This window comes from Taudactylus pleione, unplaced genomic scaffold, assembly GCF_031769625.1.
Source record: "Taudactylus pleione unplaced genomic scaffold, aTauple2 ptg002854l, whole genome shotgun sequence".
NCBI lineage: Eukaryota > Metazoa > Chordata > Amphibia > Anura > Myobatrachidae > Taudactylus > Taudactylus pleione.
Window position 1 is genome coordinate 83,492 of NW_028287226.1, and position 15,604 is coordinate 99,095.

Sequence of the window (15,604 nt, forward strand, 5' to 3'; positions counted from 1 at the left end):
TTTGACAGTTCTTTTTTAAATGTCATTCTCAGGGGTGCAGGCTATGTTTTTTAAGCCTGCACCCCTAAACCCCAATTCTGCACTTGTTTTCGACACCTATTCAATGGTGAAAAGTTATCCCCGTTTTTTATCAAATACCTCTCAGGGAACCCCCACATTGTACACACTAAGTGAGGTGCATACACCCTTGGCTCCATAACTCTCAGGGAACCCCCACATTGTACACACTAAGTGAGGTGCATACACCCGGGGCTCCATAACTCTCAGGGAACCCCCACATTGTACACACTAAGTGAGGTGCATACACCCTGGGCTCCATACCTCTCAGGGAACCCCCACATTGTACACACTAACAGGGGTATTCAATACGGGTGCGATAACATCGTTTTTGCGTTAATATCGCAATTATGACATCATTATCGCAGGTTTTACTTTTACACCGTATTCAATTTCAAAGACTTATCGCAGTTTTGACAAGTCTTTGATAAAAAACGGGGATAACTTTTCACCATTGAATAGGTGTCGAAAAAAAGTGCAGAATTGGGGTTTAGGGGTGCAGGCTTAAAAAACATAGCCTGCACCCCTGAGAATGACATTTAAAAGAGAACTGTCAAAAAAAGTAAAAAAAATATAAAAAATAGGGACACCCTAAAAAATTTACTTAAAAATTGGGGTGAAAAAAAAAAAAAAATGGGGAAAAATTGTTAAACAATAGGGAAATAGGTTCAGGGCTATTCTGCATGTATGCGGCACGTGTTTTCTAGAATAGAATCATAGCGGCAGGTGCACAAATGCAGAATTTTTAAAAACTGACTTTAGGGACTTAAAAACATGCTAGTACCCATTTTCATGTACCCCAAATTTGATGGGATCACTTAAAAAAACGAAAAAAATAACCTAAGTGCTCTTCTGCATCACTTCTTCAATGTCGGGAAAAAAACACCTGCTGCGGCTATTTAAATCCCCGACTTTCAATTAAAGGCTAAAACGGGGGTACCCAAAGTGTTCCCCCATGTTTTTACAACTTTAGGGGGGACTTACAATTATTTTAAGGAAAAATTCGTAACTTTACGCAAATCCAACATCGGAGTTTCCCGTTTTCGTTAATTTTATATTGAATACGGGGATAAGCGGGAGCGCGCACCAGACTTAATGCAGAAAAAAACTGCGATATGAAACGTTAACTTCGACAGTGAAGTTAACGTTTCATATTGAATACCCCTCTAAGTGAGGTGCATACACCTGGGACTCCATACCTCTCAGGGAACCCCCACATTGTACACACTAAGTGAGGTGCATACACCTGGGACTCCATACCTCTCAGGGAACCCTCACATTGTACACACTAAGTGAGGTGCATACACCTGGGACCCCATACCCCTCAGGGAACCCCCACATTGTACACACTAAGTGAGGTGCATACACCTGGGACTCCATAGCCCTCAGGGAACCCCCACATTGTACACACTAAGTGAGGTGCATACACCTGGGGCTCCATACCTCTCAGGGAACACCCACATTGTACACACTAAGGGCCTGATTCAGAGCCGAACGCTCTGACCAGAGCGCTCGCTCTGAATCAGGGCCCTCCTCCATTAAAATGGAGCGTCCTCTTGGGCGCTCGTATAGCTATGGGTCACCACCCACAGCATATACGAGCGTCCAAAAAGATGGTCGCGATGGTCTTGACCATCGCGACCATCGGACTTGCGACGGAGACCCTGCGGTAGGGTCTCCCTGCCACAATCCCTGGAGTGATTTTGGCACTATCAGAGCCAAAATCACTCCCACTGACATCACTAGTGATGTCAGTGGGGCCGGCTTCAGACGGTAGGCGTTCCCATGGGAACGCCTCCGTCTGGCAGGCACGCCCCCGGCACGCCCACCAAAGGGGTCGTGCTGTCAGTCACCATCGACAGCACGCCCCCTTTGGTGCGAGACCCGGAGCGACAGCTTGGCTGTCGCAGTCCGGGTCTCGCGCACGACGGAGCTCCCTCCGTCGTGCGCATGCGCAGTGGGGAACATCGACCCACTTGCGAGCGTACTGCCGCCTGCGAGTGGGTTTGAATGACCCCCACATTGTACACACTAAGTGAGGTGTATACACCCGGGGCTCCATACCCCTTAGGGAACCCCCACATTGTACACACTAAGTGAGGTGCATACACCTGGGGCTCCATACCTCTCAGGGAACCCCCACATTGTACACACTAAGTGAGGTGCATACACCCAGGGCTCCGGAAAGTATTCACAGCGCTTCACTTTTTCCACATTTTGGTATGTTACAGCCTTATTCCAAAATGGAATAAATTCAATTTTGTCTTCAAAATTCTACACACGTGTACAAAGTTTTTTTGAGATTTCTGCAAATTTAATTAAAAAAAAACCCCAAAACACTAAGAAATCACATGTACATAAGTATTCACAGCCTTTGCCATGAAGCTCAAAATGAGCTCAGGTGCTTTCTGTTTCCACTGATCATCCTTGAGATGTTCCTACAGCTTAAATGGAGTCCACCTGTGGTAGATTCAGTTGATTGGACATGATTTGGAAGGGCATACACCTGTCTATATAAGGTCCCACATGTGACAGTGCATGTCAGAGCACAAACCAAGCATGAAGTCCAAGGAATTGCCTGTAGACCTCCGAGACAGGATTGTCAAGAGGCACAAATCTGGGGAAGGGTACAGAAAAATATCTGCTGCTTTGAAGGTCCCAATGAGCACAGTGGCCTCCATCATCCGTAAATGGAAGAAGTTCGGAACCACCAGGACTCTTCCTGGAGTTGGCCGGCCGTCTAAACTGAGCGATCGGGGGGGATGAGAAGGGCCCTAGTCAGGGAGGTGACCAAGAACCCGATGGTCACTTTGTCAGAGCTACAGCATTCCTCTGTGGAGAGAGAACCTTCCAGAAGGACAACCATCTCTGCAGCAATCCACCAATCAGGCCTGTATGGTAGAGTGGCCAGACGGAAACCACTCGTTAGTAAAAAGGACATGGCAGCCCGCCTGGAGTTTGCCAAAATGCACCTGAAGGACTCTCTGGTCTGAAGAGAGAAAGATTGAACTCTTTGGCGTGAATGCCAGGCGTTATGTTTGGAGGAAACCAGGCACCGCTCATCACCAGGCCAATACCATCCCTACAGTGAAACATGGTGGTGGCAGCATCATGCTGTGGGGATGTTTTTCAGCAGCAGGAACTGGGAGACTAGTCAGGATAGAGAGAAAGATGAATGCAGCAATGTACAGAGACTTCCTGGATGAAAACCTGCTCCAGAGCGCTCCTGACCTCAGACTGGGGCGACGGTTCATCTTTCAGCAGGACAACGACCCTAAGCACACAACCAAGATATCACAGGAGTGACTTCAGGACAACTCTGTGAATGTCCATGAGTGGCCCAGCCAGAGCCCAGACTTGAATCCGATTGAACATCTCGAGGCTGTAATTGCTGCCAAAGGTGCATCAACAAAGTATTGAGTAAAGGCTGTGACTACTTATGTACATGTGATTTCTTCGTGTTTTTTTTTTTAATTAAATTTGCAAAAAAAAAAAAAAAAAAAAAAAAAAAAATCGCAAAACTACTTTTTACACATTGTCATTATGGGGTATTGTGTGTAGAATTTTGAGGACAAAAATGTATTTATTCCATTTTGGAATAAGGTTGTAACATAACAAAATGTGGAAAAAGTGTAGCGCTGTGAATACTTTCCCGGATGCACTGTATAATATAACAGCTGGTTACAGTTACTGAATGTATCACCTCTTATACAGGGGACTACTCCAGCAATTTGGCTGCTGGCGCACATGTAGCGAGGTGATGTAGGGGAGAACGTATTTTACTTTAATCCACTTACAGATACTGATGAGGACGACGTGTCGTAGAGGCGGGTGAGCTGTGCTGACCCAAAACATTATACGGGTGAGAAAAACATTCAAGAGATATTCACAAAGCGCACGCCAGCACACCGCCCCCAGGGGGCCCCCCAGCACACCGCCCCCAGGGGGCCCCCCAGCATAGAACTTTGATAGCAGCTAAATGTAGTGTAACAGGCTTTTCAGCAGTTCACCCTTTTATAAATGGCACTATGTACTGACCCCCCCAATCTCCCACCATTAGTGTAACTGGCACACACCACTCATGCCCGTCTGTCTGCCCCTCCCCTTTAGATGTAAGCTCTCACGGGCAGGGCCCTCTTCCTTCCACAACTTATACCATTATTTCCCTCCTACTACCAACAATGGCCCCTTATCCCTTGGGTACTGCCGCCCTGCTGTGTATCTGGGTACTGCCGCCCTGCTGTGTATCTGGGTACTGTGACTGCTGACACAGCAATGTGTATAATCCCTGCCCATGTCCTGCAATGTTCTTGAATTGCTCATACTGATTATGTACTGTGTGTGGCGCCATATAAAGGATGATGATAATATAGATCTGTGGCTTTGCTTATTGGCTACAGGTCGACCTGCCTGCACCCACTGTAGAAGTGGAAACACAAAAACACAGAACAGAAGTTGGGCTCGGACCCCAATAGATATTTTTGTTATCTATGACTGGCTAGCAGGGCCGACATCATATGCACCAAGCCCACTCTCCGGAGAGAGATACAGTCAGGTGCATAAATATTGGGACATTGACAGAATTTTCATATTTTGGCCTCTATTTACCACCACAATGGTTTTGAAATGAAACAAACAAGATGTGCTTTACCTGCAGACTTTCAGATTTAATTTGAGGGTAATTACATCCAAATCAGGTGAACGGTGTAGGAATTACAATGGTTTCTATATGTGCCTCCCACTTTTTAAGGGGCCAAAAGTAATGGGACTTTCTACTCAAAAGCTATTTCATGGACAGGTGTGGGCTATTCCCTCGTTATTTCATTATCAATTAAGCAGGTAAAAGGTCTGGAGTTAATTCTAGGTGTGACCTTTGCATTTGGAATCAGTTGCTGTCGACTCTCAATATGAGATCCAAAGAGCTGTCACTATCAGTGAAGCCATCATTAGGCTGAAAAATCAAAACAAACCCATCAGAGAGATAACAAAAACATTAGGTGTGGCCAAATCAACTGTTAGGAACATTCTTAAAAAGAGAGAACGCACCGGAGAGCTCAGCAACACCAAAAGACCCGGAAGACCACCGAAAACATCTGTGGTGGATGACAGAAGAATTATATCCCTGGTGAAGAAAAACCCCTTCACAACAGTTGGCCAAATCAAGATCACTCTCCAGGAGGAAGGTGTATATGTGTCAAAGTCAACAATCAAGAGAAGACTTCACAAGAGTGAATATAGAGGGTTCACCACAAGATGTAAACCATTGGTGAGCCTCAAAAACAGGAAGACCAGATTAGAGTTTGCCAAACAACATCTAAAAAAGCCATTACAGTTCTGGAACAACATCCTATGGACAGATGAGACAAAGATCAACTTGTACCAGAGTGATGGGAAGAGAAGAGTATGGAGAAGGAAAGGAACTGCTCATGATCCAAAACATACAACCTCATCAGTGAAGCATGGTGGTGGTAGTGTCATGGCGTGGGCATGTATGGCTGCCAATGGAACTGGTTCCCTTGTATTTATTGATGATGTGACTGCTGACAAAAGCAGCAGAATGAATTCTGAAGTGTTTCGGGCAATATTATATGCTCATATTCAGTCAAATGCTTCAGAACTCATTGGACGGCGCTTCACAGTGCAGATGGACAATGACCCGAAGCATACTACAAAAGCACCCAAAGAGTTTTTTAAGGCTAAAAAGTGGAATGTTATGCAATGGCCAAGTCAATCCCCTGACCTGAATCCGATTGAGCATGCATTTCACTTGATGAAGACAAAACTGAAGGGAAAATGCCCCAAGAACAAGCAGGAACTGAAGACATTTGCAGTAGAGGCCTGGCAGAGCATCACCAGGGATGAAACCCAGCGTCTGGTGATGTCTATGCGTTCCAGACTTCAGGCTGTAATTGCCTGCAAAGGATTTGCAACAAAGTATTAAAAACTGAAAGTTATGGTGCATACACACGATCAGATTTTTCCTTCAGATATGAACGATAACGATTTAAAAATCGTTCAGTCGTTCATATCTGAAGGAAAATCGTTCATATCTGACATGTCTGAACGATGGACGATCAACGATGCGCGTTCCCGATGGTCAGATAACGATTTCTGACATCTGATGGGTTTGCAGTCAGACTTGGACGATTCCATTCATTTTAATGCAGTCAAAAATCGTTCAATCGTTCAAATCGTTCAAAACTTTGTTAAAATCGTTCAAATCGTTCAGATCGTTTAATCGTTCAATCGTTCATCTGACAAATCTGACAAGTCTGACAAATCTGACCGTGTGTACGCTCCATTAGATTTAGGATTGTTTAGTTTGTCCCATTACTTTTGGCCCCTTAAAAAGTGGGAGGCACATATAGAAACCATTGTAATTCCTACACCGTTCACCTGATTTGGATGTAATTACCCTCAAATTAAATCTGAAAGTCTGCAGGTAAAGCTCATCTTGTTTGTTTCATTTCAAAGCCATTGTGGTGGTGACTAGAGGCCAAAATATGAAAATCCTGTCAATGTCCCAATATTTATGCACCTGACTGTATATACAGCTATATATATACATATATACACGCTTTCCCCTTAAACAGAATTACGCTCCCAATGTGGACGGACAGCAATGAACTTACCTCTACCGTGCAGCGAGCACTGACGAAGAACTGCTTGAATTCATCGTCGCTGAACTCCCCAAAAATATACTGCAAAGAGGAAACGGGGACAAGATGAGTGACGGAAGAGATAGCACGAGGCAATAGCATAGAGGTCGGGTACCTGGCCGGGAGAGCGAGCCCAACGCAGCGCGCTGGAAACATTAGGCGTCTGGTAACATTATGATAATTCTCTAACACCCGTCACCTAGTATTATCCGGACACAAGTCTGCCATGCTGTTCTGTGCCCGTCATCCTATTGGGTATCTCCTACAAATACCATTAACACTGAAACTGACAGACAAAGAGGAAGAGTTTGCGCCCAGATAATCCATGCATAGCGAGGGTACTGGGCCAGACATGGCCCCAATGATAGGAACATTACATGTAACCCTATGGCAGGGGCAACAACAGGACTTCTAGAGGGGGGGGGGGGGGGTTTACAAATGCCTGATATTAGAGCGAGTCTGGCCAGTCCATGGAAAGGGCATAACCAGCTTTAATATGTGTCATACATAGAGTACTGTGTCATAATTCCAGCATATACAGGACCAGTGATCACAGTAACCCATTATATGTGTCATACATAGTGTATTGTGTGTCATAATTCCAGCATATACAGGACCAGTGATCACAGTAACCATTATATGTGTCATACATAGTGTATTGTGTGTCATAATTCCAGCATATACAGGACCAGTGATCACAGTAACCATTATATGTGTCATACATAGTGTATTGTGTGTCATAATTCCAGCATATACAGGACCAGCGATCACAGTAACCCATTATATGTGTCATACATAGTGTATTGTGTGTCATAATTCCAGCATATACAGGACCAGTGATCACAGTAACCCATTATATGTGTCATACATAGTGTATTGTGTCATAATTCCAGCATATACAGGACCAGTGATCACAGTAACCCATTATATGTGTCATACATAGTGTATTGTGTGTCATAATTCCAGCATATACAGGACCAGCGATCACAGTAACCCATTATATGTGTCATACATAGTGTATTGTGTGTCATAATTCCAGCATATACAGGACCAGTGATCACAGTAACCCATTATATGTGTCATACATAGTGTATTGTGTGTCATAATTCCAGCATATACAGGACCAGTGATCACAGTAACCCATTATATGTGTCATACATAGTGTATTGTGTGTCATAATTCCAGCATATACAGGACCAGCGATCACAGTAACCATTATATGTGTCATACATAGTGTATTGTGTGTCATAATTCCAGCATATACAGGACCAGTGATCACAGTAACCCATTATATGTGTCATACATAGTGTATTGTGTGTCATAATTCCAGCATATACAGGACCAGTGATCACAGTAACCCATTATATGTGTCATACATAGTGTATTGTGTGTCATAATTCCAGCATATACAGGACCAGTGATCACAGTAACGCATTATATGTGGCAGTAGGGCCACCTGAAATAGTGCTCACACTAGGCTGTTTAAGCAGGCCCTGCCCGATTTCTAAAGAACAAAATGCTCCATGCCCTTTTTAGCAGCGCCCTGCTTAAACAGCCTGGCTGCTGCTGTTCTGTCGCCGTGTGAATAGATGCCGTGCGCATGGCATCTATTCACATGAAGGGAAAGCTTAGGGGAAGCCCAACACCTCTGTAGGTGCTGGGCACGCCCCCATTAGTGACGCCGCTGGCTGGGCGCACCTCAATTAGTGACGTCAATGGGGTCGCACCGACCCCAACATTGACGTCGGCGTGGCCGTGTCCACTTCACTGTCCGGCTGCGCAATACTGTCCCCGCACACGTGCGCCTTGCCCACCCAAATCCTGCCGGGAGCACCGCCGAATGTTTTTATGTCAGATGTGGGCACCATTGCAGAGCATTGGAGCAAGTCTGGGGGAGCAGCAGAAGAACCTAGCACTGCCCTGTGCATATATGTACATACTGATCGCCTTATGCACTGAATAGTGTATTATTATACAATATTAATAATTAACCCTGTTGATGGTCTATAGCAGTGCCCCCTTAACAGTGCATGTTTTCCAGATCTCCTAGTTGGTGCACAGTTGTATTACTGGCTAACACATGTTTAAAGATCCACAGGTGGTGCTGATTATTTCACTTGTGATACAGAGAAGAACATGCAGCACTAGTACATTATTACATTATACTCGTATTACTATTTCTATTGTCGTCATGGTGTGGGCTGGGTTGGGGGGTTTCCAGGCAACCAGAAACCCTCCCTGCGTTTGCCTATACTGTGGTAGTGGATATAAACACCTGGAAGTGCCCTGGCTTTGTGAATGAGTTTAGCACGTTCTCAGAATCAGGAGCAACTAAAGCAACCAATGTTCCTGAGTTGACTGCTCCAAACCAGCGCTGCGTCTGCGCAGGAATAATAGTGTTCTATACAATGCAGCGTAATCCGGAGATGGTTCCACACACCAATGGCTCAATCAGAGGAAAGTGCAGCCCCAGCATGTGGAATTCTATGTATATTGCTGAAATAGCATGACTCCGACAAATGACTAATCCACAGGCCCAGCGCCAGCAAATCCTATTACAACAGGCAGACCTTTCTGGGTCCATACGCTGCCTGACAAACCTACACAACATACACCAGGGCCCCGAACACAGCACTCGCCGGCCGGCAGCCTGACCTCAGTTCTGCAGCTCTCACCGCAGCCGGAGTGTTTGCTTTCTTGGGGGGTGGGCGAGATGTGTCGTTTTATTCTATTGTACAATTGTCTGCCAGCTCACATCAACACAACTGTGGCTCTGTCTATGTGGAGGGCGGGTAGGAATAGAACTCACAACCCCCGTTATTAGCCACAACTGAACTGACGCGCAGGGTGATTCGCTAGTGTGCGCTCTCTGTTCCCGCTGAAGTTACAAAGGCTTCAAACCAGAAACTAAACCAATATTTGGCACCAAAGCAGCTACATTATAAAGCCCAAAACCATACACAAAAGGGTCTCTAAAAAAATAAAAAATGTAAAATAAAATGTAAATCATACCCGTAACCCAATCAGACTAAAGTGCCAGCCGCTAGGCTTTCTGGCTATGTGAGGCGCTAACAGCCCCGCAGCTCGCATTTTAGTCAGAGAATGCCGGTTCTCGAGACTAAACACCCTGCTTTAGTCACTAGAACCGCCATTCTCCGACTTAAGTCAGACTAAACTGCAAGGTCAACAAACAATAATCTGGCGCTGTACCTTCCAAATGAATTGGATGGATGTAAATAAAATAAATAGTAATGAGAAATTAATATTTAATCAATATTCTAACTGCTGCTTATTCCACAAAAAGTAGGGAATACATACACCCACCAAGAGCTAGAAGGAATAATAGTACATAAGTGCTGTCAGAAAGATAATCATTTAATACCAATAATATATAGATATAAAATAGTTTCAAGAGAATTATATATATCAGATTAAAACACAGTTGAATCACAACAATTAACACAGATGGTCAGTCATAATTAATAGGGAGTCAGCGTCTCGTTCGGCGTGGGGTAGAGTATCCGTCTTCCACTGCCGCCGTACTCAGTGTGTAGCACAGAGTCAATGCCGCCCTGTATTATATTAAGGTGTTGACTGGTCAGCACTTAGCAGATTGAAGAAAATGCAGGGAATGTCTACGCGTTTTTCCGCCTCCAATCCTCTCAGCGGCTCCCTCAGGAGACAGTGGTGAAACGCGTAGATACTCTGCCCTGCGCAGGACGAGACACAGACTCCCTATGGGATAACTAATAGCGGCGAGACAATTACATGCTACAAACCAGCTACCACTGCATACAAATACCCTGCGGAGGTTTATTCTATATGCCGCCTACAACAAGTGTTAGCAGGGACGATTCAAATCATTTTTACATCTTCTATGTGTCCTGCATGTGACTCAAATAACTGAGATTAACGGGACTCGTATATAAATTGGCAGACTGCATTTAAGTTTTGGCTATTTCTTGCCTTATAAAGCCATGCACTAAGATCGATATATTAGAAACACAAATACCAAGAATTAGCCACGTGTGTTTTCCTATCTCCAGACATAAATAGGAACTAAACAACAAGCTCATTACTGGTATTGGAGATTTTCAGTGCTTTTATCAGCTTGATTGATACATGCTGATTTTATACAGAAAGGAAAGTGGTGGATACTATTTGTGCACGTAAAAGGATACAGAATTATAACTGTTACTATCAAGTGTATACAGAATTATAACTGCGTTACTATCAAGTGTATACAGAATTATAACTGCGTTACTATCAAGTGGATACAGAAATATAACTGTGTTACTATCATGGTGGATACAGATATATAACTGTGTTACTATCATGGTGGATACAGAAATATAACTGTGTTACTATCATGGTGGATACAGAAATATAACTGTGTTACTATCATGGTGGATACAGAAATATAACTGTGTTACTATCATGGTGGATACAGATATATAACTGTGTTACTATCATGGTGGATACAGATATATAACTGTGTTACTATCATGGTGGATACAGATATATAACTGTGTTACTATCATGGTGGATACAGAAATATAACTGTGTTACTATCATGGTGGATACAGATATATAACTGTGTTACTATCATGGTGGATAAAGATATATAACTGTGTTACTATCATGGTGGATACAGAAATATAACTGTGTTACTATCATGGTGTATACAGATATATAACTGTGTTACTATCATGGTGGATACAGAAATATAACTGTGTTACTATCATGGTGTATACAGATATATAACTGTGTTACTATCATGGTGGATACAGAAATATAACTGTGTTACTATCATGGTGTATACAGATATATAACTGTGTTACTGTCATGGTGGATACAGATATATAACTGTGTTACTATCATGGTGTATACAGATATATAACTGTGTTACTATCATGGTGGATACAGATATATAACTGTTACTATCATGGTGGATACAGATATATAACTGTGTTACTATCATGGTGGATACAGATATATAACTGTGTTACTATCATGGTGGATACAGATATATAACTGTTACTATCATGGTGGATACAGATATATAACTGTGTTACTATCATGGTGGATACAGATATATAACTGTGTTACTATCATGGTGGATACAGATATATAACTGTGTTACTATCATGGTGGATACAGATATATAACTGTTACTATCATGGTGGATACAGATATATAACTGTGTTACTATCATGGTGGATACAGATATATAACTGTGTTACTATCATGGTGGATACAGATATATAACTGTGTTACTATCATGGTGGATACAGATATATAACTGTTACTATCATGGTGTATACAGATATATAACTGTGTTACTATCATGGTGGATACAGATATATAACTGTGTTACTATCATGGTGGATACAGATATATAACTGTGTTACTATCATGGTGGATACAGATATATAACTGTGTTACTATCATGGTGGATACAGATATATAACTGTTACTATCATGGTGGATACAGATATATAACTGTGTTACTATCATGGTGGATACAGAAATATAACTGTGTTACTATCATGGTGGATACAGAAATATAACTGTGTTACTATCATGGTGGATACAGAAATATAACTGTTACTATCATGGTGTATACAGAAATATAACTGTGTTACTATCATGGTGGATACAGATATATAACTGTGTTACTATCATGGTGGATACAGATATATAACTGTGTTACTATCATGGTGGATACAGATATATAACTGTGTTACTATCATGGTGCATACAGAAATATAACTGTTACTATCATGGTGGATACAGATATATAACTGTGTTACTATCATGGTGGATACAGATATATAACTGTGTTACTATCATGGTGGATACAGAAATATAACTGTTACTATCATGGTGGATATAGATATATAACTGTGTTACTATCATGGTGGATATAGATATATAACTGTGTTACTATCATGGTGGATATAGATATATAACTGTGTTACTATCATGGTGGATATAGATATATAACTGTGTTACTATCATGGTGGATATAGATATATAACTGTGTTACTGTCATGGTGGATACAGAAATATAACTGTTACTATCATGGTGGATACAGATATATAACTGTGTTACTATCATGGTGGATACAGATATATAACTGTGTTACTATCATGGTGGATACAGAAATATAACTGTGTTACTATCATGGTGGATACAGATATATAACTGTGTTACTATCATGGTGTATACAGATATATAACTGTTACTATCATGGTGGATACAGATATATAACTGTGTTACTATCATGGTGGATACAGATATATAACTGTGTTACTATCATGGTGGATACAGATATATAACTGTGTTACTATCATGGTGGATACAGATATATAACTGTGTTACTATCATGGTGGATACAGATATATAACTGTGTTACTATCATGGTGTATACAGATATATAACTGTTACTATCATGGTGGATACAGATATATAACTGTGTTACTATCATGGTGGATACAGATATATAACTGTTACTATCATGGTGGATACAGATATATAACTGTGTTACTATCATGGTGGATACAGAAATATAACTGTTACTATCATGGTGGATACAGATATATAACTGTGTTACTATCATGGTGTATACAGATATATAACTGTGTTACTATCATGGTGTATACAGATATATAACTGTGTTACTATCATGGTGTATACAGATATATAACTGTTACTATCATGGTGGATACAGATATATAACTGTGTTACTATCATGGTGGATACAGAAATATAACTGTTACTATCATGGTGGATACAGATATATAACTGTTACTATCATGGTGGATATAGATATATAACTGTGTTACTATCATGGTGGATACAGATATATAACTGTGTTACTATCATGGTGGATACAGAAATATAACTGTGTTACTATCATGGTGGATACAGAAATATAACTGTGTTACTATCATGGTGGATACAGATATATAACTGTGTTACTATCATGGTGGATACAGAAATATAACTGTGTTACTATCATGGTGGATACAGATATATAACTGTGTTACTATCATGGTGGATACAGAATTATAACTGTGTTACTATCATGGTGGATACAGATATATAACTGTTACTATCATGGTGGATACAGATATATAACTGTGTTACTATCATGGTGGATACAGATATATAACTGTGTTACTATCATGGTGGATACAGATATATAACTGTTACTATCATGGTGGATACAGATATATAACTGTGTTACTATCATGGTGGATACAGAATTATAACTGTGTTACTATCATGGTGGATACAGATATATAACTGTTACTATCATGGTGGATACAGATATATAACTGTTACTATCATGGTGGATACAGATATATAACTGTGTTACTATCATGGTGGATACAGAATTATAACTGTGTTGGCACTAAAAAGAGAGTTTCAGAATTACAGATTACCCACTGGAACCCTTTCTTTGTCCTTTTTACATTTGGATATTAATTACGACTGACCATCTGTGTTAATTGTTATGTGATTCAACTGTGTTTTAATCTGATATAATTCTTTTGAAACTATATCTATATATAATTGGTATTAAATTATTATATGACGGCGCTTATGTACTATTATTCCTTCTAAACTGCAAAGTGAATTGAATAGCTCCGGGGACAAATTCCCGGCGATATACACCTCGCTCTTAATTGAATCACCCCCTATGTGACATAATACTAAGCCCAAGTGCCCAGGAAACTATGAGACACTGGGCGGAATTCAATTGTTTTCGCGGCCCGGATGTGCGGTCTAAAGTGACGGGAGATCGCGGGCCGCTATTCAACTGCTGCCATTTTTCGTGCTGATCGCGCCCAAAGTGGTAGGGTTTAGCCGTGTAAATCGGCTAACCCCGACCAAAGTGCTGGACGCGATCGCGAAAAAGTGCCGGACGCGATCGCGAAAAAGTGCCGTTTGGGTGCCCACAGGTCACTTTTCACCAATTTCAGCTTGCACCCCTCTGGCGCTGCGAGTTGAAATGGAGCGCTGGCAGCTAATCGCGCCCGTCAGGAGCAACAATTGAATAGCTCCGTCAGGCGCGATGGGGGCTGGAAACAATTGAATTCCGCCCACTGGATGTAGCTATGAGGCGAATAAGATGCTAAATTTAGAAATAAGTCCAAGATTCGCTGCGCGTGGCTAAGAGTCCAACTCACAAAATGCCTTTAGTGCCAAATGGCGCAAATAGAATAAGTCTATGAGGGTAGAGGGTACATCTCTGCAAATTAGGCTTCAGATATGATCTTCTAGAACTAGTGACCACCGATTAGTGTCTATAGAACATACATACCAGAGACTACACAACAGAGAAAGCTGAAGAACAAGTGTTCCTCTGGGGCTTCACATGCTGGACACTGCCCAACGCGAAGGAACACTAATATTAGGAAGCATGCAGCAATGACAATATCATGCTGACACAACGCAGAGCAGACATAGCCACACACACGTGTCCCCTGCAGTCACTGCTCCTCTATAGCAATATAAGCCTTATAGTAACAATGCAGCAATGTGTAAGGGCTACGGAAAGTGAATGAATGGGAGGACCCCCCCCCCCAGGAGTCGGCAGGAGACACTACAGTACACTATCTGTACTGAGAGGGTGGGTGGTGTGTGCTGCTCTAGGTCACAGGCTTCCATAAGAGCCGCAGAGAGAACCCAGGTAAGGTAACACCGGGAAACTTCCATATAATACAAAATACGTATCTGGACAAGTGCGCACAGTATGTATATTGAAGCTACACACAATGCTTGTTGGAGCTTGCTGAAACCACAAGTGTCACTTTGGGGGGGGGGGGGGGTTTGGGGTGTGAAACATAGATAACAAAATTAAACCTAGAGTCAAAAT

The 15,604-nt window shown here is 42.0% G+C and overlaps 1 protein-coding gene across 6 annotated transcripts in view; it reads right to left on the reverse strand.

Annotated features, from left to right (window-relative positions):
* The window catches only part of USP10 (ubiquitin specific peptidase 10), a 99,592-nt gene that overhangs the window by 68,272 nt on the left and 15,716 nt on the right, over positions 1-15,604 (reverse strand). For all 6 annotated transcript variants that reach the window (XM_088466340.1, XM_088466339.1, XM_088466338.1 and 3 more), the window contains exon 2: positions 6,690-6,758. In XM_088466340.1, the coding sequence (XP_088322466.1) occupies positions 6,690-6,758 (69 nt within the window). The remainder of the gene's footprint in view (positions 1-6,689; positions 6,759-15,604) is intronic.